The sequence below is a fragment of the Colletotrichum abscissum genome (genome assembly GCF_030869225.1).
Source record: "Colletotrichum abscissum strain IMI 504890 chromosome Unknown Scaffold_41.1, whole genome shotgun sequence".
In the NCBI taxonomy this organism is placed as follows: domain Eukaryota; kingdom Fungi; phylum Ascomycota; class Sordariomycetes; order Glomerellales; family Glomerellaceae; genus Colletotrichum; species Colletotrichum abscissum.
The window spans coordinates 176,048-200,822 of record NW_026850332.1 but is presented as its reverse complement, the minus strand read 5'-3'; the positions used below and the strand labels follow the sequence as shown (position 1 = coordinate 200,822).

The 24,775-nt window shown below is 54.7% G+C and overlaps 11 protein-coding genes across 11 annotated transcripts; 6 read left to right on the top strand and 5 right to left on the bottom strand.

The window, feature by feature from the left end:
• Positions 1-353: 353 nt before the first annotated feature.
• CABS01_12950 (coiled-coil domain-containing protein) lies at positions 354-1,081 on the top strand (the record flags this gene model as incomplete). The annotated part of the gene is made up of 2 exons (XM_060546300.1): positions 354-528; positions 639-1,081. The coding sequence occupies 2 exons, from the start codon at positions 354-356 to the stop codon at positions 1,079-1,081; spliced, it is 618 nt and encodes a 205-aa protein (XP_060395446.1).
• Positions 1,082-2,375: 1,294 nt separating this feature from the next.
• CABS01_12949 (glycosyl hydrolase family 43) lies at positions 2,376-3,356 on the top strand (the record flags this gene model as incomplete). Its single annotated transcript, XM_060546299.1, has 1 exon — positions 2,376-3,356. One exon carries the CDS (start codon positions 2,376-2,378, stop codon positions 3,354-3,356), a length of 981 nt encoding a protein of 326 aa, XP_060395445.1.
• A 413-nt stretch (positions 3,357-3,769) lies between these two features.
• On the bottom strand, positions 3,770-7,252 carry CABS01_12948 (lipase; the record flags this gene model as incomplete). The annotated part of the gene is made up of 1 exon (XM_060546298.1): positions 3,770-7,252. The coding sequence occupies one exon, from the start codon at positions 7,250-7,252 to the stop codon at positions 3,770-3,772; it is 3,483 nt and encodes a 1,160-aa protein (XP_060395444.1).
• An 817-nt stretch (positions 7,253-8,069) lies between these two features.
• Positions 8,070-8,366, bottom strand: CABS01_12947 (uncharacterized protein; the record flags this gene model as incomplete). The annotated part of the gene is made up of 1 exon (XM_060546297.1): positions 8,070-8,366. One exon carries the CDS (start codon positions 8,364-8,366, stop codon positions 8,070-8,072), a length of 297 nt encoding a protein of 98 aa, XP_060395443.1.
• A 2,677-nt stretch (positions 8,367-11,043) lies between these two features.
• On the top strand, positions 11,044-11,640 carry CABS01_12946 (acetyltransferase; the record flags this gene model as incomplete). The annotated part of the gene is made up of 2 exons (XM_060546296.1): positions 11,044-11,324; positions 11,397-11,640. The coding sequence occupies 2 exons, from the start codon at positions 11,044-11,046 to the stop codon at positions 11,638-11,640; spliced, it is 525 nt and encodes a 174-aa protein (XP_060395442.1).
• A 1,470-nt stretch (positions 11,641-13,110) lies between these two features.
• Positions 13,111-13,430, top strand: CABS01_12945 (uncharacterized protein; the record flags this gene model as incomplete). Its single annotated transcript, XM_060546295.1, has 2 exons — positions 13,111-13,169; positions 13,301-13,430. 2 exons carry the CDS (start codon positions 13,111-13,113, stop codon positions 13,428-13,430), a joined length of 189 nt encoding a protein of 62 aa, XP_060395441.1.
• Positions 13,431-13,442: 12 nt separating this feature from the next.
• Positions 13,443-14,922, top strand: CABS01_12944 (uncharacterized protein; the record flags this gene model as incomplete). Its single annotated transcript, XM_060546294.1, has 5 exons — positions 13,443-13,574; positions 13,631-13,705; positions 13,761-14,509; positions 14,566-14,698; positions 14,758-14,922. 5 exons carry the CDS (start codon positions 13,443-13,445, stop codon positions 14,920-14,922), a joined length of 1,254 nt encoding a protein of 417 aa, XP_060395440.1.
• Positions 14,923-15,116: 194 nt separating this feature from the next.
• CABS01_12943 (2-deoxy-D-gluconate 3-dehydrogenase) lies at positions 15,117-15,980 on the bottom strand (the record flags this gene model as incomplete). The annotated part of the gene is made up of 2 exons (XM_060546293.1): positions 15,117-15,563; positions 15,645-15,980. The coding sequence occupies 2 exons, from the start codon at positions 15,978-15,980 to the stop codon at positions 15,117-15,119; spliced, it is 783 nt and encodes a 260-aa protein (XP_060395439.1).
• Positions 15,981-18,415: 2,435 nt separating this feature from the next.
• CABS01_12942 (alcohol dehydrogenase GroES-like domain-containing protein) lies at positions 18,416-19,788 on the top strand (the record flags this gene model as incomplete). The annotated part of the gene is made up of 4 exons (XM_060546292.1): positions 18,416-18,472; positions 18,558-18,928; positions 19,006-19,411; positions 19,486-19,788. 4 exons carry the CDS (start codon positions 18,416-18,418, stop codon positions 19,786-19,788), a joined length of 1,137 nt encoding a protein of 378 aa, XP_060395438.1.
• A 327-nt stretch (positions 19,789-20,115) lies between these two features.
• CABS01_12941 (aldo/keto reductase) lies at positions 20,116-21,348 on the bottom strand (the record flags this gene model as incomplete). The annotated part of the gene is made up of 3 exons (XM_060546291.1): positions 20,116-20,721; positions 20,789-21,063; positions 21,156-21,348. The coding sequence occupies 3 exons, from the start codon at positions 21,346-21,348 to the stop codon at positions 20,116-20,118; spliced, it is 1,074 nt and encodes a 357-aa protein (XP_060395437.1).
• Positions 21,349-22,607: 1,259 nt separating this feature from the next.
• On the bottom strand, positions 22,608-23,976 carry CABS01_12940 (SNARE domain-containing protein; the record flags this gene model as incomplete). The annotated part of the gene is made up of 7 exons (XM_060546290.1): positions 22,608-22,632; positions 22,693-22,724; positions 22,808-22,857; positions 22,929-23,034; positions 23,095-23,328; positions 23,393-23,667; positions 23,739-23,976. The coding sequence occupies 7 exons, from the start codon at positions 23,974-23,976 to the stop codon at positions 22,608-22,610; spliced, it is 960 nt and encodes a 319-aa protein (XP_060395436.1).
• Positions 23,977-24,775: the final 799 nt, after the last annotated feature.

The following is a 24,775-nucleotide window of genomic DNA, read 5'->3' as shown; positions in this document are numbered from 1 at the left end:
GCTTTCGTGGGGTTCTGCAAGTTATCAAATCGTGCGAGTGCATTTTGTCCTGCAGTCATATTATCCGAAAAGATGTGCATCTGGATTTGCGTTCGCACCCAGGAGGGACTTCCTTACTTGAGGTACACAAGTACCCTGTCCCTACCTTTGTCGCGACCCACATTTTAAACAGTGACATCTTTCATTGCTGAAGGTAATTGTAACCAGACACCAACATCTACAGTCTCGTCTAATCCACTTTGGTGCCTTCATCTACGGAACTCAACTAAAGCCAGGTTTCCTCATATCGTATCTGTGATATTATACGCCTACCATTTATACTTGATTCCGAAAGCACCTGGCCTGAAGTGAAGATGCCCTCCTTCACAGAGCCTGAGCATCAGTCGCAAAGTCTGCCCTTCGAGAAGCCGACGCCACGTCCACCCAGGTCGCCAACAGTAGCCAAGAATATCCGGTCTCGAAACCGTCGTCGAGAGTATCTAGAGAGACATCCAAAGTACTTTTCTGACGCTGAACACGAGCTGGCAGGTCCGTCTCTCCGCATACCCTTTCTTCCTTTTTTCTTGAGCGGTCTTGGTGACTTGGACATGCGGGATTTGGTTTCACTTCACTATCAACTTAGCTAATGTTCTTTCCAGACCCCCTACTATATGACAGCTTGGTTCGCAAATTCCAGACACCAGCCGAGCGTGAGGTCGAAGGCAAGGCCAAGGGCTACTCTGGAGTTCTAGAGGGCTCCCTGCTCAGGGGCGAGGCTCGTCTTGCCGACTTGAAATCATCAACTGATGACACTACAACGTCGGAGCCCGCGAGAGATTTCACAACTGAAGTCGATCTTTCCAAAACAAAGACAAAGGAAGAGGGCCTTCAGAGATGGCATGAGTTTCTCACGGAACGTTTTGTCCGAGGCCACGACGAGGATTTCGATTACAGTCTGATCGACGACAACGAAGACTACGACGTCATGGAGAGACGTGATGCCGAGGAAGCCTGGTTCGATGAAGAGGATCCCGAGTGGGCCAGCGATGCAGACGAGGGAGCCCAAACCACACGGGGCCAAACCGGCATTCAGGACTTCTGAACAGCTGCTGCGCGGCTGGTTGAGCCGAACCAGCACTGTCAGCTGTCTGCGCATCAAAGAAAAGACCAAGAGAAGACTGGAACACATGACGGCGAGCCAAAGCGCAGTCATCATTGGCGGTTCTGCATTCAAGCTCCCTTACGAGCCGCACCACTGCCACTGCGCTTCTGAGACTTAGGTTATATCGCCGTGCCTTGATGAATGCTAATGTGCGGCTGACCCTTATTTTCAGCAGTCGGGCGTGAGAGGGAGAACAATATCGATGATCAAGCTTTGGACCCAAAGAGGACGTACCTTCATGTCCTCACTTCAGGCTTCCAGACTTTTCCATCCCACGATGCTGAGCAACCCGTTCGGCCTCCACGAACCTTGCTGACGCCGTGGAGGAATGTCCATAGGCGAGCGGACCGCAACACTGCCTAATTACAAGTTCATTGAGCCACCTTTGGCTCAGTGGTGCAAGCGACGGCGTATCGTAGCCATGGAGTCACAAAGACTACCAATAAGCTACCGACGGGGTTCGAATCCTACGCTGCCTTGTGATTTCGGCGGTAAAGCTTGGGTAGCGCGGGGTCTCATCCCGAAAGGGGCGAGATTGAGCGTCCAACATTATTTTCTTGCATTTTTTGGTATTTATTTACTATCCGAAACATATCTCAGTCGAAATCAAAATACGATAGAAATCATGTTGGACGCTCAAAAGAAGTGCCTTACGCCGTTAATATGACTTCACCAGGACCAGCATGGCACACAAGAGATTGGTTTTGCATCTCCCGAGAAGGTCCACGGTTGGCCCACCGCAGCATCATGCACCTGTATTGGATTGCAACTGTCACCAGTGTCCAGGTTCAGTCCTCCAACTCGTGGTGCGGGTGGGGGGTGTGCCCAGGATGGGGTAAACCGGGAAAATGCGCTGGGTAAATTCAAAGGCCGCTGGCTAGTCGTCCCGTGTTCCACTCTACCGGGCCAACATCACCACTTTCACATTCATCCAGACGCCTGAACCCTTTTGACGGTGGAGAATACTCGAGGGCAGCTATTTGGCATATAAATGATCACCTCCCAAGGCTTTTCTTTTGCGCCCCATCGGTCTCTGCAGAATATCCTTGATCGTCTTTGTCTTATTGCAAGTAGGCAATCTGCAACATCGTCCTATCCTATTCTTCAAGACACCCAAAGTGGCATGCTTGGTTTCCCCATTTGACCCCAATTTCACCAACAACCACCTTCAACCCCCGCATTCTCTCCCCCGCACTCCCACTTTCTCCCCTCCCCCATCCCACATACATTCACAATGGCGCCCCTCATCAACCACCTCTACACGGCCGACCCTTCAGCCCACGTCTTCAATGGTAAAGTCTACATCTACCCATCTCACGACCGCGAGACCGACATCAAGTTCAACGATAATGGAGACCAATATGACATGGCCGACTACCACGTCTTCAGCACATCATCGCTGGATCCCCTCGAGCCCGTCGTCGACCACGGCGTCGTTCTGAAGACCGAAGACGTACCCTGGGTCTCGAAGCAGCTCTGGGCTCCCGACGCCGCCTACAAGGACGGCAAATACTACCTCTACTTCCCCGCCCGCGACAAGCAGGACGTCTTCCGCATCGGCGTCGCCGTCTCGGATAAGCCCGAGGGCCCCTTCACCCCGGACCCGGAACCCATAAAGGGCAGCTACAGCATCGACCCGGCCAGCTTCGTCGACGACGACGGCCAGGGCTACCTCTACTTTGGTGGTCTCTGGGGCGGCCAGCTGCAGTGCTACCAAAAGGGCAACGAAGTATTCGAGAAGCAGTGGCTCGGCGCCCAGGAGCCCAGCGGTGAGGGCGTCTACGCGCTCGGCCCGCGCGTGGCCAAGCTGACGGGCGACATGCACCAGTTCGACGGCGAGGTCCAAGAGATTCAGATTCTCGCGCCCGAGACGGGGAAGCCCATCCTCGCCGACGACCACGACCGCCGCTTCTTCGAGGCCGCGTGGCTGCACAAGAGGGACGGGCTGTACTACTTTTCCTACTCGACCGGCGACACGCACTACCTCTGCTACGCCACCAGCGAGAGCCCTCTGGGCCCTTTTACGTACGGGGGACGGATCCTCGAGCCCGTGCTGGGGTGGACGACGCACCACTCCATTGTCGAGTTCAAGGGCCAGTGGTGGCTCTTCCACCACGACTGCGAGCTGAGCAAGGGCGTGGATCACCTGCGGTCTGTCAAGGTCAAGGAGATCTTTTATGACAAGGACGGCAAGATTGTGACGGAAAAGCCGTAGGGGTACGGGCGATGACCAAACTGAAGAACATTCAGAAGAATAAGTAAATGAATCTTGCGTCACTTTGTATCAATAATAAATTTTGGGATACACCTCTGTATTCACAGATGTTCTGAGTTGGTTTCATCTATATCCTCATCATCTCTTCACAACCTAGACTCTTTCCCTCGACTTCCTTTCCCAGATCCTTCCGTCCCAAACTTTGCATATCTTCTTTACATGACCAGGCTAAAATGGTGACTCAACATTTGAAGAGATTGTATAATTATCTCACACTCGGGGATGTATGGGGTATATAAGGGTGAATCGGACCATATGTCCGCGACAAAGGAAAATAAAAAGGGGCGTGTTGTGTTCATGTTTGTGTGATTTTCTCTCATCCATAGAAAGGAAATCCCCCCTCATACTGCTTCTCAACTTTCAACAACTCCGAACCGCAGCTTATTCAACGCCTCTTCATACTTGGCCGGGCTGTGGTCAATCAACATGCTCGTCCCGAACCGCACCTCTCTGAAGCGCGACTCGACGTCCCTAACGTACTTGAGCACGATCCGCTGCGCAGGCCGGCCGATAGACTCCTCGTCAGAAACAAGAAAAGCGTCGCGCCTCAGCACACGCTGGCTCTCGACGATGAACACCTCGCCGGGAGGCAGCAGCTTCAGGCTCATCATGCTGGAGCGAAGCGTCGTCAGCGCCGATATGCTCCATTTATCCTCGTCGGCGCCGGCGGTCAGGGAGGAGGAGGAGCGGGAGCCGCTGTTGGTGTACCACTTCTCCGCCAGTCCGGACTGGAAAGCCTGCCATATCCGCTGCTTGACCTCGACTTTTGCCTCGTGGTTGTCGCTCTTGAAGGCGAGGGCGACGGCCTGGAAGTCGTGCAGGACGCCGAGGGAGAGGAAGGGGACGAGGTCGCAGCCGTGGACGACGCTGGTGACGAGACCGCGGGTGGCTTTGCGGAGGGCGGGGGACATTGTCCCGGGAGGGCCATAGGCGTAGACATGAATGGGACGGCCCGAGGGGAGGCAGACGTGCGTAGTGTCGGCGTCGAGGAGGCGTCCGTCGCCGAGGAGCCGGCGGTGCGGATCCGAGGTCGTGACGAAGCCCGTGCCCGACGGTGAGGGCTCAGCGAGCATGGTACCCAGCAGCGCCGTGACGCCGCCGCCGAGCGAGTGGCCGCACAGGACGAGGCCGTAGTCGCTAAACTCGTCGAGGGCCTCCTTGAGGGTGTAGAGGACGCGCCCGTCGCCGCCGTAGAGGAGGCGGCGGGCGGAGGCGTGGATGCCCTTGTGAACCTTGTAGGACTTGCCGCGCCAGTAGAGGTTGTCGTAGTCGCAGGCCATGTCAGCCAGGACGTCCTCGAAGCCGAGGGTGCCGCGGCACGCGAGGACGACGGCTTTGGATTCGTGGTCGAGAGATATGTAGTGGACCAAGGGGACGCCGGTGCCGGTCGAGCCGGTGGTGTCGGATCCGCCCTGGGCGTCGACGAAGGAGGCGAGGAGGATGCTTGTGGACTCGGATTCCGTGTGGTGCGCAAAGGAGCGGATCTCGTGATGTGTGTCGTCTAACGCTTTGATCAGGGGCATGTCCTTGGAGATGCCCATGAATTTGAGAAAGTTGGACCCGTACGACGCGGAAGAGAAACGCATGTACCGCGTAATGTTTCGGAGCAGGTGGAATGCCGGGAAAACACCATCCACTGTGCCTGCCCGCCTCAAGGTGTCGATGGCTTCGGAGTCGGTGTATGCGCTCTTCTGATAGTACGATGACAAAACCAGAGACGTCTGGGAGCCGGTGTTGGCGATGCTGTAGAGACTCGGTGTGTTGACGTGGGAACGCGCTCTCCTGGACTTCATCGGCGATGGTGGCTTCTGATCGTTCATGTCCTTCTCTGACCGCGACTTGGGGATGCTGGGCTGGCCCATGCCGTCACGGCGAGTGTACCCCGGAGACTGGGGTCGATATCCGTCGACGGCGTGGAAGGAGTAGGTATCCGTCTGTGACACAATAGAGTCTCGACGTCGCTCGTGCACAGAGATGTAACTGGCTCGCGAAGAGCTGCGAGGTACAGGTGAGGGGTTCTCATAGGCCCGGCCTCTTGAGCTAGAGGCAGCAGTCGGGCCCATGGCTCGAGTCTGGGATGAACGGTTGGACTGAGTAGAGGTACGTGTTGTTCCATCTCTTGTAGAAGTCTTTGCCGGCTGCTTGGGCTTCCCCGTGGGCTGCGAACTGCCGGTGCCGGTGCCGGTTCCGTCTCGATGGAAGAGGTTGGAGATGTTTGAGCTGGTACCCCTTTTCAAGGCTTGCCTGATGCCTCCCTTTTTCTCGGTTGTGGGCTTCTCCGATGGTTTGCTACTTGACAAGGACTCGCCTTTGGTTCTCTTGGGCTTGGTGGCTTCGGCGTGCGAGGAGACGGCACTCTCCTGACGTGCCCGCACTGGCAGGGGGCCCAGAGGCGCGCGCTGTCGCTTTTGGTTTGGCGCGTTTTCGGGACTCTGCTTGGGCGTTGGGATCTGAGAGACTCGACTGCCGGGTGAAGTCGAGGGAAAACCAGGACCAACCTTTGCTCGACGAGGGGTCGGGTTGGATGTCGCATCTGACCTCGGAATAGTGGCCGGGGCAGACGTCAGCGCCTTCTTGGGTGGTACGGGGGGCGGTTCGTCCTTTTCGTCATTTCGACCGTATCCATCCGACTCCTCGGTGTCGTCTAGTGATTCCACTTTTCCAGAGTTGTCTTCTGCCTCCTCGAAGCCTTGGATTGTTGTGTTTCGATGTTTGCTCTTGTCGACTCTGTAGACGACCCGGTAAGTCGGGACGTCTTGATGCCTCACCAACTGCTCCTTTGGACCCTCTGAAGATGAAAGAACTTCTCGCTCGACGACCTCGACGCCTGGAGGCGGTGTCAAAGTTGGGGGCTCCGGTCCCGTGAAATCCACAGTGATCATCTTCCTCGTCAACGTCGTTGTCGAGATGGACACGCTTGTATCTGCAGGCATAGACCGCATGATCTGATTCTTCAGGCGAATTTCTGGCAGGTCGTAGTCGTCTTCGTCTTCGCTGGTTTCTCGCTCGCCATGTCGTTCGATAGTCGCTAGTATACCAGGACTCGGTTGATCTCCAGGGATGGAAACCAAAATATCAGGACCTTTGCTTTTGTAGCGGCCTTTGTGCACACCGTACAGGCTGTTTTCGTGAATGTCGACCCGCTCCCCGTCGTTGAGTACAACGACATCCCAAACGATCTCATCGTGCCCAAGTCGTCTTGTCTCTTCGTCGAGGAAACGTCGACATTTGCGCTGCAGGTAGGCCAACGCGCACAAGCCCATGACCAGATCTACAACACCCACACGCTCACCCTCCACACCAGTCGCAGGATTCTGAAACTCGCGGCGAATTAAAGTAATGATGCTCGCAATGGCACGTGAAGAGTCAGTTGAGCCAAAGAATTGGTCGAGAGACGAGAGAAGAAGCTGAGATATCTCTGAAGCGACGGAAATGGTGGTACTCGTCATCTGAAAGCCGGTCGTAGTCCAGAAAACGATTTGCGACATGGCACTATGCAAGTGCTCCAAGCTCCTCTCCAGGACAGTTTCTGCATCTTCTCTGCCCAGGTCGCTGTTGGAACGTACGAGCATATCTCTCCCAGACCTGCTTAAAATTCCCTCGAGTATGCCCCTGCTAAGCTCCAGACTGGATAGAGTGGTGAACTTGGCAGCATCGAAGCCGTACGAGCTGATAAGGGTGCCAACACGGATTGCTAAACATGTTGAGCGAGTGGCAAGACTGACGGCCTTGGCTATAGGACTCGGTAGCACAGTTCGTCCTTGGTGAGAGTCGAGAGGGACATGGATGAGGTCGTGAGAGTGTTCGTCCCCGTCCCAGTCGTCGTCCGGATCCATGATCTCTGATGGGCGTGTCGGGGCTGATGCCAGTGACGGTCGGAAAGTAGGCGCTCGCATGCGCAGGAGACACGGGTCATTAAGTGACAGACAACGTGGAGTTGGGATAAGGTTCCGGACGTTAAACTCGAAGTGATGCGGGATGTGCAGAAACCATGTTATACTCGAGACCTTGGCCGAGCTCGGTTCCAACAGGGGATGTCGAACGTACACTGAGGGGGATAGAGAAGGGATAGGGAAGCAGGGAATGAAACGTTTAGAGACGCAGAGAAGGTACAAGCTCGTAAGAAGAATCAAAAGAGGGAAGAAGCACAACTAATAGAACTAAGGGTAAGGGAGTAGGACGAGACGAGGTGGTGAAGAAAGGGGGAAATATAGGCGTGCTACCAGCGGTGGCAACATTCAAGCACCTTCAGCGGTAGGAGGATCAGAGTAGTAGCGTTCAGAAGTACGAGAGGCGTATACTGCGTAGGCTGTGGAACGACCGGAATAGAGTAGACTTGACAGAAGACAAGCATCAATGTACTACCTCGGCCTGGCCTGTCGACATCTGTACCGAAAGTCCCGTCCCGAGTGTAACGGGCGTGGCGATGCCGTGGTTTCCTGTGTTTTCCTGATGACGACAGCCTGGAACGAGGCCATGAGAAGGCAACAGTACTGTGTATGTAGAGAGAGGTGCGAACCCGCGTTTCTGGGAGCACTTTTGTTTGGTACGGTTAGGTATGGAGTAGTGTACAGTAAGTGGGTGAGTGGCACCGCGTAAGGTGGTTTTTAGGGTGTCGAGGGTGCGCGGTGGAATGGAATCAGTTGGGGTGTTCTAGCCCAATGTAAGCTCAGGCAAAGAGTGACCGGGTTGACGTGTTGAGCCGCTGTGCCAGGGCTCCAATAGGAGTAAGTGGGACGTTGAGCATCTGCAAGAGTACTTCCTACATAAGGTACACCATGTACTCGGCAGGCTGCGGGTTGTATCCGTACGGATGGGTAGCAAGTATCCGTAGGTGTGGCAGCCATTGGCAGCATGGGTAGCATGTGATTCTGGTGTTAATTTGTGGGGGATGTTCATGCGCGCGACGGCGATGGCGACGGCGTGAGGAAGGATGGGACGGGATGGCATGGCAAGGCCCTGACTTCTGTGGGTGGGCGCGTTTCTCCGTCCCGGGGTACTGTGGTCTGTGAGTGTGAGCGCCTCTCTCTCTCTCTCTCTCAAGTCTCGGGGTAATACACCACCTACCTAGGTAGAGGAGGCAAAGTGCCTGTCTGTATGGAGAAATAACATGCCATCTTGTCTGGCCGACTGGTATGGCGCTAACTGGTAGCGTCTGGGGTGGGATGGGATGAGACGGGATGAGATGAGATGATGGGGATGAAGATGGGGGATTTGCCCGAGCCGATGAAAGTCGAGACTAGTGTTGGGGGCTAGATACACATCGCATAGCTAAGATGGTAGCGTGGATGGTGATTTGAATCGGTCATGCTTACCGGCTTAGTATGGCGATGGACGCTTCAGACTGTTTGGATGTGTACATGAGGCTTGTGATGGTTGGGTCAACACTAGCTGCGTATCTACATTCGGAAGAAATCAGACGGCGAGAGAGGTAAGTTACTGTAAAAGTACGCATCAAAGTGTTTCTCAGCAAGCAGGTAAATCCGAAGACGTTCCTTACCATAAAGTAAGGTGTCTATCCTCCTCCACAACTCTACGATATGCCCAGAAGGGATCACAATCCAAGGCAAAATGAGTCCGCCTTGTAGTGAGGTAAGTAGTTGGTGCTTTATTGAATACTCGAGACTTCTTTACTTTTGTATCAGTCCAAGGTGAGGGAGGTAGCACGGGGTAGCTGATGGCTGCCACCACAATGTGAGGTTCGTTATCAGCAGGTGCACGTCTCACTTGTAGCGTCTCATTCTCGCTTGGCATCCAACCGATAAGCTTGTAGCTGCGAGGTTGCCCGTCATCCAAGTCTGACCTGACGTGAGTGGTCTAAAGGACTCGGCAACTGGAGTGTCTACCTACTGTTAGGCAAGGTGGTAGGGTACCAAGGGGACTTGGAGGGACATTGCCGTGTTTGCACATGCACTTGTCTTTGGGAAGACCAGCTGAGACCATGACATTCCAGACGGGAGGAATGCTGAGGTGATGGGTACATGTACTTTGACTTGTATAACTTTAGCTATGTAACAGGCAAACAGGGTCAGCGATGCCTCCGTCGTAGTGGGAGGCGGTTCAGGCGGTTGAGGCGCATCCTTCCAATTATCGTCAGTAGGAACGGTCTTTTCCCCCTTTTCACCTTTGCCCGCACTTACAGATATAGCTACCTACCTTATTCTACTGTAGATGTGCATCTCGGTGTGGCTTGACTCCTGAGTATTTTTTACATCTGTGCGGCACGATTGAGTTTACGACTTCTCAGTGGCTTCTTGAACCATTGCCACGACTGCCTAAGCAGTACATAGCCTTGCTACCTTATCTATCCGTACATCATGGGCGATATCATGCTGTCCATGGAATATGTAGAGCCGCAGACTGCAGCTTCCAACCCGTGCCTCGGCCGGCGGCTGGCCCCGATGGTTGGGACGGACATGCGCCGGGTACCTTGCTGCCTCGGCGATCGACAGGCCCAAAGGTGGGAAGATGTGATGTGATGTGATGCAGGCATCCGGATGAGTGGGATTATGATGGCGTCGAGTCTCTCGAGATGGTCGATGGTTGACTTGCCTTTAAGAGCCAAGGAAGCCTGCCGATGTCTAAGGACTTCTCAAGTTCTCCGACTCTTCAAATTCTCGGGTTGGACTCTCTCAAAGTGGCTTCCCGTATACTATGAATAGCTACACGCAGAAAAGCCTCGAGATCGTCCCGTGCAGGCGGATACGGGCCTGGGAACCGCACGTCAGCTTACCTTAATTAGGGGCCAGCTCCTTTCCCGCAACCAATGAGATGGCACATTTTGACGGAATGCTGAGGCGGAGCAACAGCTCAAGGTCCACGCCTCGACTCGTTCCTGGGACCTGGACTGGACACCCTACATTGAAAATAATTAGATCTGCTCCCAAACTTCAGACACTATCTACGGTTCTTCAAGCAGTCTTGACGAGGACGGATGGATGGGAGGCCGTGTTGATGACTAGAAGGGGCTGAGAGTGAGCACAATGTAATATCCGCCTACCTTACGGAGTGTACAATAGTGAGATGTGATCCGCACGTAGGTATGAGTGAACCCCTGATGGGTACAATGTGAACGACGTGGATGCAGATCTGCGATGCCTTGCTTGCTGCTGCTACCTCGCTGCCCTGGCACCCTGGGCCCTGAAACCCTGTCCTGGTAGACGCAGGTATTCGTACCTTGCGCAGTAGGGTGTTTACTTGCCGCAAGTTGCCCACTCCGACCGACGGATAAGGAAGGGCAACTCTGCAAACATCGCGCCTACATCAATAACCTATCTACGGCAGTGCTTCCTCACTTTCTCTCGCTCTCTGCCACTGACGCTGTCTCTCTTTTCTCCATCGCACCCTCCCTCCGATATCTTCACCGCTTCGCTCTCCATTTTGCCTCCTCACCGCATCGCATCCTCTGCAGCTCTTCCCCCAACGAAAGCTTCGCCAGCCAATCGACTAAAGCGCCTCTGTCTGCCGTTCCATCGTAGCGTACCTTAGCGACAGCTCAATCCGACCCGTCCCCAGCCAGTCGATCCAATCTTTGTCGAGCTTTCGTCGGCCAAGAAGCTCCGAGAGATCTATCCCGGCCGAACAGCTCCTATACCGTAGTTGCAATCGTATCGTAATCGCAGTCGCAATGGCTGAAGCCGGACTCTTCACCGACGACCTCGTCTCCCCCACCGTCGCCGCTGCTCTTCCCGAGGGCTACATCGTGCGTGCTCTTCGTCAATCCGATTACAACACAGGTTTCCTCGACTGCCTGCGTGTCTTGACCACCGTTGGTGAGATTGGCGAGGCCCAATTCGCGGAACGCTACCAATGGCTATCCAAGAGTGACGGATACTACATTCTCGTCATTGAGGACACAAATACCAAGACCGTTGTCGGAACCGGCGCCTTGATCGTCGAGCGCAAGTTGTCAGTTTGAGCCGCTCGTAATTGTGCATGCCACAAAAGAATCCTACTGACCTTTGCTCTTCCTCCGTACAGCATCCATAACCTTGGTCTCGTCGGCCACATCGAAGACATTGCCGTTGCAAAGGATCAGCAGGGCAAGAAGCTCGGCTTGCGCATCATCCAGGCTCTAGATTTCATCGCAGCCAAGGTCGGTTGCTACAAGAGCATCCTTGACTGTAGCGAGGCCAACGAGGGCTTCTACGTCAAGTGCGGCTTCAGGAGAGCCGGGCTCGAGATGGCCCACTACTACGAGGGAGACAAGAGTAAGGCCCAGTAGCCTTGTGTTTTCTCCGCCTCACCACTCGCCTTTTGGCTGTCGTCCCGTCCCATATCAGACCGCCTGATCGGTCCGGGCCCGGGGTCGGCTCCGTTCGTTTTTGTACTACAGGCTCGAATTGCATCAGTGAGCTGCTGATGTTGAGTACTAGGACAGAAGCTCTAGATGCTAGAGACACCAGATGCTAGATCAGACGAGCGCCAAGCTCGCTTCCGAAGAGACAAGAAGAACGACGTAATGAAGAATAGAAACCCATCAACCACCTGCATCCTTCTTCCTTAAGTCCCTGCGACCCATTTCAGGTCCGTCTAGTATTGTTTGACCAACCTCGAAACTTGACGTGTCCGGGCACATCTGCCAGTCCCCATACTTGACTCGAATCTAGACAGCTCTTAACTCACTGCTCACACACGCCGCAGTTGCTGCTGGTGGCTTGTGTCCATCTCCTTGTTGTTCTGTCGCCAGGCCAACGAGTTCTTGTCCGGCCGCAGTGAGGGTCGCACTGCACCACTGTGTCTACAATGACCACCTTCAGATCACTGCTCACTTGCGTGCGCACCCGAGTGGCTGGCACCCGTGACATACTTTGGCCCTTCTCAAAGCGCCACCATGGGGGAGCCTGTCTGCGGCGCCAGAAGCTTACGGCATGGAAAGGGTATAGCTGTCTTGCCCGTGGCAGGCCGGTCGGATCGTCAGCCATTGAATCGCGGATCGTCGAGAAGCTGGCCCCCGCGTTTCACATGCTTTGACTGAAATCGGTTTGGTTTCTCTGGCGTCTGGTCACTCGCATTCTCCAATTTAAGCAGTGTGTGACAGGTTAGGTGTCCTTCTCTCGTTGCTCCTGCGATGAATGCTTTGTTTAGTCTGCAGTGGCGCGGGGAGGTGACAAAGGATTATGGCAATCGAGTAAAGTGAGTGAGACCGGATCCAGGTTGTGGCCAAGCCGTACGACCTCCGGCCATCTCCGTCATCGTTGCGGCAAGACCGCATACACGGAGGCCCGCCCTGGCTTCTTCCGCACTTCATCGGAGCTTCCCCCTTCCAAACAATCAGGCGCACCGCAATGTGAGGCAGCTCGGGCAAAACATCAGAGTCAGGGCCATCACTTTAGGTGCCTCGTACGCCTCACAGATCCTTCACATGCGTGGCCAAAGCGCTTCTTTCGTCGCAAATGGCTGACGGGAGCTGACCATGGCGCCGTCGTATAAGACGGCCGGCCACCATGTCCCCTTTTTTCCCCCCCTCTGGCGTGCAGTCGCAAGCGTCTCACGATCGGACAACGGATATCCCCAACTACCACTACCAAAGTCCGACGCAAAAGCACCACGGAACTATATCATAAGTCTGCAAGTCCAACCCTTAGAACTCCGAGCGCGCGTCGTCATTGGATCCATTTGGCGTCTGCAGATCCAGGGTACTTTCATATCATATATAAATTAGCTTCTGCACCGTTGCACTCTGTCTCCCACAATGATCGAGGACCTGCATTCTGCCATTGTTCGCGTGCGAATCGCTTCACTTCAGTCAGAGTAAGTCACCACTGCATTGCTATTCTCCTTTAAAACCACATTGCGCTTCAAGGGTGTGTGAATGCAAATATTGTTTTTGTTGCATTGAATTAGCCTGCCGGATGATGAAAATATACTGATACCGCAAGCAGAGTCTTGAGCAGAACGTCCAGCCGAGAAGTTGTTCGCCGCCGAAGCAGTAGCAAAGTAAAGCCAGTACACATTGCCAAGGGCCGACTGCCATTGTTCACGAAGCAGAGATCCGTTCGGGTCGTCTCCTAAAAACCTTACATCATGTCGCCGCACAAGCTTCCGGAGCAGGAGGATGGCAAGCGGCAGTGGGTGATGGGCACTGAAGCCTTTGAGAGGACCATGCCTCATCACCAGGGTATCAAGGCCCTCTGGGAGACCAAGTGGAAGTTTCCGGTACGCGAGAAAACATGAATCTTTGACGGAGTAGCATGCTGACTGGCACAATATAGTGCACCAAGAGTGTGTATCCCTTCCACGATGGGCAGTATGAGGACTTTGAGCCCATTTTCGAACACTTAATCAAGGTTAGCTGCTTTTGAAGAGAGGCAGTGGAGAGAGAAGCGACTGACAATACGCAAGAACAACATCAATGACGGAAACTCCACCGCTTACACGGAGGCTTTCTTCCCCATCGCCGAGTCGCTGACCTCCAAGGGGGACGAGGCGATCATGGCCGGTAACAAGAAGGAAGCAAGCGACCTATACCTCAGAGCCTGCACGGTCTACCGAATCGCCCGGTTCCCCTACATCACGGCCTACCCCGAGATTAGTTGCCAGGTCAAGTGGAAGGCGTGGGAGGCTCAAAAGCGCGCATACATGAAGGCGGCGCAATCCTGGGATTGCCCCATTGACGAGATCGACATCCCGCACGCCCACGCCAAGGGCGGGGACTGGAAGTCCATTCCAGCATACGTGAGAGTGCCCCCGGGCGCGTCGCAGAGCAAGCCCAGCCCCGTCGTGATCCTGATGACGGGTCTTGACGGGTACCGCCCCGACAACACCGTCCGCTCCGACGAGTTTCTCGCCCGCGGGTGGGGAAGCGTCATTGTCGAGATCCCCGGCACGGCCGACTGCCCCGCCGATTCAGCCGATCCTGAGAGCCCCGACCGGCTGTGGAGCAGCGTGCTCGACTGGATTGCGGCGGACGGCCGGTTCGACACGAGCCGGGTCATGGTCTGGGGTCTCAGTTCGGGAGGGTACTATGCCATTCGCATCGCGCATACCCACCGCGAGCGCTTGATCGGGTCGATTGCGCAGGGCGCTGGGTGCCATTACTTCTTTGACCCCGAGTGGCTGGAGAAGGCCGATGGTCACGAGTATCCATTCCTGTGAGTGAAGTCTGTCCAGGGCTGCTTGGAGATCATATCGCTAATGCAGCTTGTAGTTTAACGCCCGCCATGGCCATGAAGCATGGTTACAAGTCCGTGGAGGAATACAAGGCGGGCGTGCAGAAGAAGTTTTCGCTGTTGGAGACTGGTATCATTGAGAAGCCCTCGACGCGGCTGCTGTTGATTAACGTAAGTCCAACGGCTCTGTTTTTTCTCGCATGGGCGAAGTGACTGACACGCCGATGTAGGGTACTCTGGACGGATTGATGCCTATAGAGGACTCTATGATGCTGTTCGAGTACGGCACGCCCAAGGAGGCCAGGTTCTTCTCGGGGGCATTGCATATGGGATACCCCATGGCTAACGGGTCGGTGTACCCATGGATGGAGAGCGTCATGTCTAGCAAGATCTAGGCTTCGTTGTTGTAATGCAGTATCCATGTTAGCTGTAGTAATGTAGTATGGCTCATGAGATTCGGTGTACTTGTTTCGTGACGATGTCCCTGCAACGTAACTTTGAATAGTCGTTCTTTCTCATTATTTTCGTCTAAGTTTCTGCCGGTGAAGCACTTCTCTCCCGAATCCTTTCGTCTCCCAAAACCCTCTCTTTACCGACCCATCCAGCCACCATCAACAACCAAAACATGCCCACTCACATACCCACTCGCCCGACTCGCAAGGTACACCGACGTGCCCTTGAAATCCTCAGGCGTACCCCAACGTCCCGCGGGGATTCTCGCGCTGATGCTAGCGAGGCGCTCCTTATCGTTCAACAGCGCCGTGTTCATCTCCGTCTCAATGTACCCCGGCGCGATGGCGTTGACGGTGATGCCCTTGGCCGTCCACTCGTTGGCGAAGGACTTTGTCAGCTGGCCGACGGCGCCCTTGGAGGCGGCGTAGGCGGGCACGGTGAAGCCGCCTTGGAAGGTGAGGAGGGAGGCGTAGTTGATGACGGAGCCTTTGCGGCCGGTTGTCGGGTGCGGGGCGAGGTTGAGCATGTGGGCTCCTACGTCACGGGTGATTGTGAAGACGGAGTTGAGGTTGACTTGCATGACCTGTTTTGGAGTGTGTCAGTTCAACATTCTTCACTATGCTCGGTACGCGTCTCTATGTAGTAAGTAGTAGCAAAAACTCACGGCGTTGAAGTCCTCATCGGGGAACTTTTCACACGGATGCCTCTTTTGGATACCCGCGCAGTTGACGAGAATGCGAATCTCGTGGCCGTCCTTGAGGACCTTGGGCACCAGCGCGGCGACGCTCTCCTGCGAGCTGAGGTCGGCCGTGTAGATTGTGGCCTTGCGGCCGAGCTTCTCGATGGCCTGCTTTGTGGACTGGGAGGACTCGTCGCGCTGGACGAGGAGGATGTCTGCGCCGGCCTCGGCGAGGCCTACGGCTACGGCGGCGCCGATGCCGCGGGTGCCGCCTGTTACGAGGGCTGTTTGGCCTTCGAGGGAGAAGAAGGAGGAGGCCATTTTGGGGGCAGTTGTGTGTGTAACAATGAGAGATAAGAGGAGATAGACAGATAGATAGAGACTGTGTGGGTGTGTGAGGTTGTGTCTTGCGGTGGAAGGGTATCACGAGAGTAAGGAGAAGCTACGGGAAGGTGGAAAGCTTGGGAAGATGCGCGTGGAGGGAGCTATATGAATGGGGAGCTGTTTGAAGTGAGTGGACTTTGATTGGGCGAGGTCGGAGCAGAAATGTCAAGTCGCAATTCAGTACTTCATGGAGGAACGGATAAAAGATCATCAAGCTTGTAAAGGTACTCCTTTCCCCGGCGAAACGGACAAGCTTTTGGGAGATGGGCAAGCTAAGCTAACCTTCTGTTACCGAATGATCCCCGGTACGAAGCCCGCCTGCAGCGTTTTCTACAGGCCATTGACTTCGGACAGCATGAGACTTCTTGAACCTGATTTGGAACACTTGCTCACGGGACATGCAAAAAAGTGAGGAAAGTAAAAAAATGTACTCCTGACACCGTAGGACAGAAGCCATTGACGCGGGGCAAGGCGCGGCGTGGGAGTCTCACGATTCAAGCTGGAGAGAGGTGCGGGGCATTTCCCGTCGTCTCGATTGTACCTTGGTACCTGATGTACTCGATACTTTTTTTCTTTTTTTACCCCTCCATTGCCAGGGTTCAGGGGCATCTCCAATCGCGGCCATCTGACGTCGTTTTTTCGTGCCTGGGCCATTAAATTCCGACTTTATGTTTTCTTCCAACCAGCCTTTGGCACTCATCGCAATGCCGTGGAAGACTCGAAGAATCCAACTACAGCATATTACATCTTTTGCAACATGAGAGACCAGGAGTAATTGGCATTGAGGCGTCGAGAATGACTTGAGGGCGAAAGCGAAGGTAATGAATACCTGACAGCAGTAGACTCGGGCCGGTACCCCCACGTAAGAAACGCTAGGTGACGGTAAAGTGGGATTAGTCGCTGGCCTTCTCCCCGCACGTCGGAGAAGAACGAAAAAAAGCCACGATGGGTGGGGAAGAGGAGAAGAACACGAAAGAGAGGAAAAAAGTCTCTGGCTCAAACTGAAAGCATGAGGATAGGAAAGAACCCGAGTCTTCTGCGAATCACCGATGCTGTAATTGTCAATTCTCGATTGCCCTCGGGCTGTCTTGCCATCCCTCTTCGACGGGATTGCCCAGTCGCATCTGTCCCTTTTCTTAGCTTTTTCCGGGGTATAAAAGTCGTAGGTACCTACTCTGCAATATGGAAAGTAGGAGAAAGATACGTAGCGTCCGCCTTAGGACAGAATTGCCGTGTTTGGCCTCCGCGGCCGTTTTCTCCAACCCCGCGACGGGATCCCCTCTGACTTTTCGGCGTGTATTGCCCATATTGGATGGGGGTCACTTTCACCACCACTTGTACGTAGTATGAGTTGAGTAAGGGTCCATAACCCGCGGGTATCATAGGAAGAAACTGAGAGGCTGACTTGACAATTGGCAATTGGGATTGCCCCTCCCCCTCTTTCCACCCGCGCCCCCTCCACTCGTTCCATGGTCCATCAAGATTTCATCCCGCAACATCCCCCATTGAGCCAATCCACGATGCGCCTCGTCTTCGAAGGCGGACGCGGCATTCTTTCCGGGAAAAAGCTCAAACTTGACCATGTATTCGTACTTTCGTAAGTTACCTAGTCATGTTGACCGGTTGCCTTTTCGCTCTAAATCTCCACAACTCCACACGAACCGTGTGTCCAGCAATGCTTTCTCAAAGCAAGAATATCCATTCCGTGTTAGTCTTCCCCCTCTTTTCAGCACTGTCCAGCTGTCGCAAGTGTCATCATCTCGTACCTGGTACTCGATACACTTGGTGACTGGCCTGCAACGGCGAGCATCTTAAAAGCTCGCCCCTGAGTCTCCAAGGTTCCAGTAGCTTTGGAGGCTGGCTAGGTAACTTGACACTTGAATCTAGAGATGGATGTTTCGGCGTACTTGTACTCGAGCCGAGTCGAGAATTCCTCACTCGGCTATAGATCAAAACTAGCAGCTTCCCAGGTCGTCGGCTTGCTTGGTAGGAGTAGCTCGGTGCTTCCCCCCACCGACCAAGTCTCTCTCGTAACCCGCATTTCCGTTTTGCATCACACGCCTCCGCCGATTCGCGTCCACCCCTAGTAGCTTGACTTAAGTCGCGTTTTCCGATCCGTCGATATCGGACTTGTGTTTAACCATACGTACCTTGCCTTGCCTTGACCTGCTCTGCGCTGCTCTGCTCTTGACCAAAAAGTAAAAGCATGCTCATAACTGGCCGTCCTGCCCACTTTCTCAACAGCTTCCAATTTCTTGGAACCACTTTCGCACTTACATACCCCTTGCTCTTAACAACATCGTCGTAGCTTTCTTCTTCCCTCTCCAAATCACTTCTACATCTCACCCAGCAGTAAGAGTACATAGCCCACCATGTCAAGTGTCCAAGTCCAGACCTCCGTCCTTCACGGCGCGAGGGACCTCAAGATCGTAAGTCCAACAACCACTCCTCAGGAAGCTCCGAGAATCCCAGGCAGACGCACCGTCAAACGCAAGATCTAACTCGGAGCGACAGGAACAAAGACAACTCCCCGCCCTCGCGCCAGGCGAAGTCCAAGTCGCCGTAAAGGCCACCGGCCTCTGCGGCTCCGACCTGCACTACTACAACCACTTCCGCAACGGCGACATCCTCGTGCGGGAACCCTTAACCCTCGGTCACGAGTCCAGCGGCGTCGTCACCGCCGTCGCCTCGGACGTCTCTAACCTCGCCGTCGGCGACCACGTCGCCCTCGAGGTCGGCCAGCCCTGCGAGGCCTGCGAGCTCTGCGCCGCGGGCCGCTACAACATTTGCAAGGGCATGAAGTTCCGCAGCTCCGCGAAGGCGTTCCCGCATGCCCAGGGCACCCTTCAGGAGCTGGTGAACCACCCGGCAAAGTGGTGTCACAAGTAAGTGCCGGCGCAAACTACTTGGAGCTTTCTCGTGAGGTGTAAAGGTATGCTAACCTCTGACCTAAAAAAAACAGGCTCCCCTCAGAAGTCTCCCTCGAATTCGGCGCCCTCGCCGAGCCCCTCTCCGTGGCAATGCACGCCCGCGACCGCGGCAACCTCCCCAGCAACTCGACCGTCCTCGTCTTCGGCGCCGGCGCCGTGGGTTTGCTCTGCGCCGCCGTGAGCAAAGCCGACCAGCAGCGCGTCGTCATCGCCGACATCCAGGCGGACCGCGTGCAGTTCGCGCTCGACAACGGCTTCGCCGACGCCGGCGTCGTCGTCCCCGCGCAGCGCCCGCAGACCATCGAGGACAAGCTTGCGTACGCGCAGAGCGTCGCGGAGCTGGTCAAGAAGGCCGAGATCGGAGGGGCGGCGGTGGGCGAGGTGAATGCGACGTATGAGTGTACCGGCGTCGAGACGTGCATGCAGACTGCCATCTTTGTGAGTTCTTTCTTGTTCGCGAGATACCCACTCTCGGAGGCCGAGGTATACATACTGACAAGTGGTTCTTCCAGTCCACACGCCCAGGCGGCAAGATCCTCATCATCGGCATGGGCACCCCGATCCAGACGCTGCCCATCTCGGCGGCGGCGCTGCGCGAGGTTGATTTCGTCGGCGTGTTCCGGTACGCCAACACGTACCCCAAGGCCATCGACCTCATCGCCACGAAACCAAAGGGCCTGCCCGCGCTCGAGAAGCTGTTTACGCACCGGTACAAGGGGTTGAGCACCATCAAGGACGCGTTTGACATGGCGGCCAAAGTTAAGGACGAGAGTGGGAATCTGGTGCTCAAGGTTTTGGTGGATACGTCGAATTAGAGAAATGATAGCGACTGTAAATAAATGAATAAATAAAAAGTGATGATTTTCAGTTACATTTTGGGAGAGCCGTGTTTGAGTGATTGATCGTTGTGTGCAATGTGAAGTTTGGTGTTATTTCACCGAGGCAGTTGGGACATAGAGAACAACCCGGGGCAATGACAAGTACGAACACATCCAACGCAAACATGTGCCTCACAGAACGCCCGTCATTCAGACAGTTTTTTTTTTCACCACAATCAGTGGAGCAGTTTCTGTAGACGAGAATACGCTTTAAATTATTTCTATTTCTTCGCTCTATTTATCTGGTAAAAAGGACAAAAGAATCTACGACTTATCCGGGAATCCAAAGTCGATGCCAAATGGCGGGTACACGTAGCGCTTCAGCTCCTTCTTGGCCGTCAAATCGTCAGAGTACGCCCGCAGCTCCTTCAGATCCTCATCATCGAGCTTAACAATCTCCAAGTTGGACTTGATCCGGCTCTCCGTCACCGACTTTGCAATCACGGTGCTGCCGCGCGCGACGTGGTAGCTCAACAGGACGGTACCGGCGCTGACGCCGCGCTTCTCGGCAATCTTGACGACGGGCGCCGCGGTCAGCAGGGGGCCACCCGTGGAGCCGAGCGGGCTGTAGGCCATGATGTGAATGCCCTTCTCCTTGCAGTAGTCGACGATCTCCTGCTGGGGCAGGCTCGGGTGGTTCTCGATCTGGTTGACGGCGGGCACGACCTTGGCCTGCGGGAGGAGCTGTTCGAGGTATTTGACGCTGTAGTTGCAGACGCCGATGGAGCGGACCTTGCCCGTGTCGAGGAGCTTCTCGACCGACTTCCAGGTGTCGACGTGGGAGTGGCTGTGGATGATGTCGCGGGAGCCGTCGGGCTTGGTGGGGAACCTGTCGTGGTTGCCGTTGGGGTTCATTGCGACGGGCCAGTGCTGTTTGTTGTCAGTCTCTTCTCTCTTCTTGATATGTTAGTCAGGAATGTGAGTGAGGGAAACCTACGACGAGGAAGAGGTCGACGTAGTCGAGACCCAGGCTCTTCAAGCTCTTCTCCAGGCCCTCCTTGACCTTGTCGTCGCCAATGGTGTAGGTGGCCCACAGCTTGGTGACGACAAAGATGTCCTCGCGCTTGACGCCGTTGGCGAAAGCCTCCTTGAGGCCGGCACCGACCTCATCTTCGTTGGCGTAGCAGTAGGCGCCGTCAATGGCCTTGTAGCCGACTGAGAGGGAGTAGGAGACGGCCTTTGTGACCTCACCGGGGGCGGATTGCCAGGTACCTTTTGTGTTGGACGATGACGTTAGTTGTGGGTTCTTCTCATGGTGTTTCCGTCTAGAAGAATGGGTCTTTTGAGTGATGGGGTTTGCATACCAAGAGCCACAGCGGGGATCTCGTATCCCGAGTTCAACTTGAAAGTCTGGGAAGCCATCTTGACTGTTGCTGAGTGGATGTAATGTCTACTGAGGAGGGGTTGGCGATGTTGATGTTGCGACAACTTCTGGATGAGAATGCGGGGGCGGGGTAATTTGATGTGGGAGAGCGTTCTGGAGAATAGAACAACCATACAACTCTTGACTCGGGAGTAAGAGAAGGGGGGGTAAAAAATCAATGGAAAGGAGAAACGTCACTCGGGATAAGAAAGGAACGGAGGAGGTGGGTGTGTGATCTCGGTATATATATCGACGAAGAGAGCAACAAGAGCCAAGGAGAGAGACTATCAGGGTGATGTGTCGCGATCAGAAAAGGCCGGGTAAATGCTAGACGATGTGTCTCCTCCTCCACCTCCCTCTTCACCTCTGGCCAGAAAAGGTACATAATTACATGGCCAACTACCTGAGGAAGTACAGACGGATCTCGATTTGCCCATCACCTGTGACGCTCCTCCTTTGGTCCTCAGCTCCCTGAAAGTGAAGTAAAGCTCGCCGGCGGGGAAGGGCAAGAACTGCCCGGGCTGTCCCTCTTTCGTGTGGATTTCCCCAGTTTGTCAAGTCACTGCCAGAAACCCCGTAAACTGTACGGGGTAGGTAATACCTGGTGTTACAACAGTACCGACTACCACAGATCCTACGGGATCCCTTCTCCCATTGGTGGGCCTTGTGTTACCATTTATGGATTAATTCTCTGGGTCGTCGGAGCAGCTCTCGGGTTTTGTTGGGCCGAGTCATGAAAAGTGCCCAGTTTGGTTTGCTTGGAGCGTGTTAGTGACAATAGCGTGGGGAGCCTCTTTTTTTTTTCTCTTTTTCTCATAGCGGCCGGTTTCCGGCGGGGGGGCTGGGACGGTTCAAAGTGCGGGCAAAGTTCCCGGAACCAAGCCCGAGGTCCGGGCGCTTGGCCGCATTACTCTGGCCCCGTCCCTCTCCCCCCATTACCTCATCTCACTCAGAGTCTGAGGTACTTTAAGCCGGAGGTTCCTGACGTTAGTCGGCATGTTGCCTACCCTGCCGATTCGTAAGTATCCTGTACCTTCTGCTTGCTCTGCTCCTCCACCCCCACGTTCATCCACACGCTGGTGCAGTGGTGCTGGCGTCCGATTCTAAAGCCTGAGGCGAGCCAAGGTACATACTTCGTGGGGCCGCCAATGCTTCGCCGAAGTTAACCTCTTTTGTGATTAATAGATCTAGATTTATGCAAGGAAGAAAGCTCTATAGCTGCGCTGCGTCCGCGTCCGCGTCCATCCCCGTCTCAGCGTCAATGTCATGATACAACCAAAGGGTACTGATATTACACAACTCAACGCCATCCATCTCCTGTTGAATGAGCACTTTGAGTTCCGCCCCGATCCTCCGAACCGCCGTTCGTTGCCCTCGTGATCGTCGCACACTGCTAACCGGCAATGAGGACCCAAAGTCTGTGAGGTGAGTTAGTGACAAAACCCCCAATCTTGAGGCGAAGCTGATGTGGAACGTACAGGAAGAAAATCATGAGTACACCAAACATTTTCTATCCATTTCTGTCAGTAAACGTGAACAGGATTCGTCGCATCGGAATGTCCATCAGCGACGATGAGGAGGGGCACGACATACAGCAATGAGCCATCTGTTGCTGGAAACACGACCCCAATACTTGAGAAGTTCTGCGGACAAAACAATTAGATACCCATGCGGACGCCTGTGTGACTGTAGCACGGAGCCTGCGGGAACTCACCTCTCTGTGCTCCTTGCACGTTGTCGACAACGTCTTCCGTGTTTGCATCGATGCGCTGGATCATCTCGCTCTGCTCCGAAACCATCGTCGCCAGCTGACCAAAGATCTGTGTATCCTCCCGTCAGCCCATGCTGTCCTAGTATTGTGCCAAACCACCAAAACTTACAGATCCAAGCTCCGCGATAGTGGATTCGATGCTTTCAATAGCAGCACCTCTCTCCTGGATATATGTGTTTTGCGGTTGCGCCTCTTCCATCATGAGAAGCTGCTGATCTCCTGGCGGATTCAGCGACAGCAGATCTGCGCCTGGGGACGGCGTCCCCCGTTGGGGTGTTCCGTACAGCGGCGATGCTGATTGTTGGAGAGGTGGTTGCGTGTGCTGGGAAACGCTCGAAATGAACTGTAGAGACATGAATCCATATCAGCATAGGTCCATCTCTACGGAAATCAGGACTGGAGCGCACGTTATCAGTCCTGGACCTTGAGGCCTGGATGTTCTTGGTTCTCTCCTCCAGGACATCCTTGAAGTTGGCCGACACGTCCGTCAGCTTGCCTTGCAGCATAAAGACGACATTCTTGTTGTGTTCTCCCTCTTGGTCAGCCTTTGGATGTTGCTGCTTTGTTAGGACCTGAAGGCCTCCAATCTGCTGGTTCAGGGCGCTCAAATCTTGCTTGATGATGTATGTGAGCTCGTTGATCTCGACTGGTCGGTCGTCAAACAGGGTTCTGCGCCGCGCCACTGTGGAAAGAGTTCTTGTCAGCGCCATGCCGTGATTATTGCAGAACATCCCTTGGGACCCAAAGGCATACATGTTGCCAGCTTCTCCAACTTTGCCATTGTGCCCGAAATTCCTCTCCCGATTTGCGCCGCCTGGCGCGCAAAATCGGAGCGCCGGGGTCGCGAGTCGCCATCGCTTGCGGCTTTCTGGGAGTCGGTGAGGAGTGATCGTCGTTGAGCGCCGACCTTGCTGGAAGCCTGTCGACGTTGCGCCTGAGCGAGGACCGATTTGAACTCGGCGGTTCGGTCCTGTATCGATGCGACCGCCATTGTGGAATAGCGTCTGAGACGGGACCGACTTCGGAATCTGGACTACGAGTTTATTGGGCGTGGCGGCCGGCGCGTTCGAGATCGTTGAGGGGTTCTTTGAGTGCGGAAGAGTTGTCGTCGAGCTGGGTTTGGCGATAGAGGTGGATAGTCAGGGATGGGAAATGAGCTGTGTCAAATTGACGGACGGGCACTTTTGGGAGCGTGGCAGTGACTGCGGCTGGCAAAGAAAGGCTAAAGTATTGTTGTACAATGCGCGCGAGCGTTGGGTATAGTTGGGAAGATGAATCGATTACAGCGCCGAGTTCTGAAGTTGGCGATAGGGCGAAGAAGTATCGAGGAATCAATCTGAAAAAAAAAAGTCGAGCTGGAGAGTTGTTAGTTGAGGCAAACGAGCGTCGTGGCCGAGTTCCAGGTCCGGGGCGTCCAGGTCCAAGTCGAGATTCATTGGCGAAGCGCTGCAGTCACTGGACTGGTTCTGCGGGAGCGACGGGGCCAGGGTGTCCGATACCTAGGTACATTTCCCACGGAGAGTAACTTCAACCTGTCCTCCGCCCATCCCTTCAGGAGCGCATTCCATCCCCGGGCATGGACTGTGGCCATTGTGCAACCGCCAGCGCTGGGAGCTTTGGGGCTTGGGAGTGTGGCTCGTGGCCCGATGTACTGTGTAGAGTTGTGCATGCACCGCCACACTCAAAAGTGGCACGCCTCATTACCTGCATATCACCTCTTACTTTCACACAGGTGTGCTGCGAGGCGAGTAAGGTACTTCGAGGTACGTGTACCTGCTTGGAGGAATCCT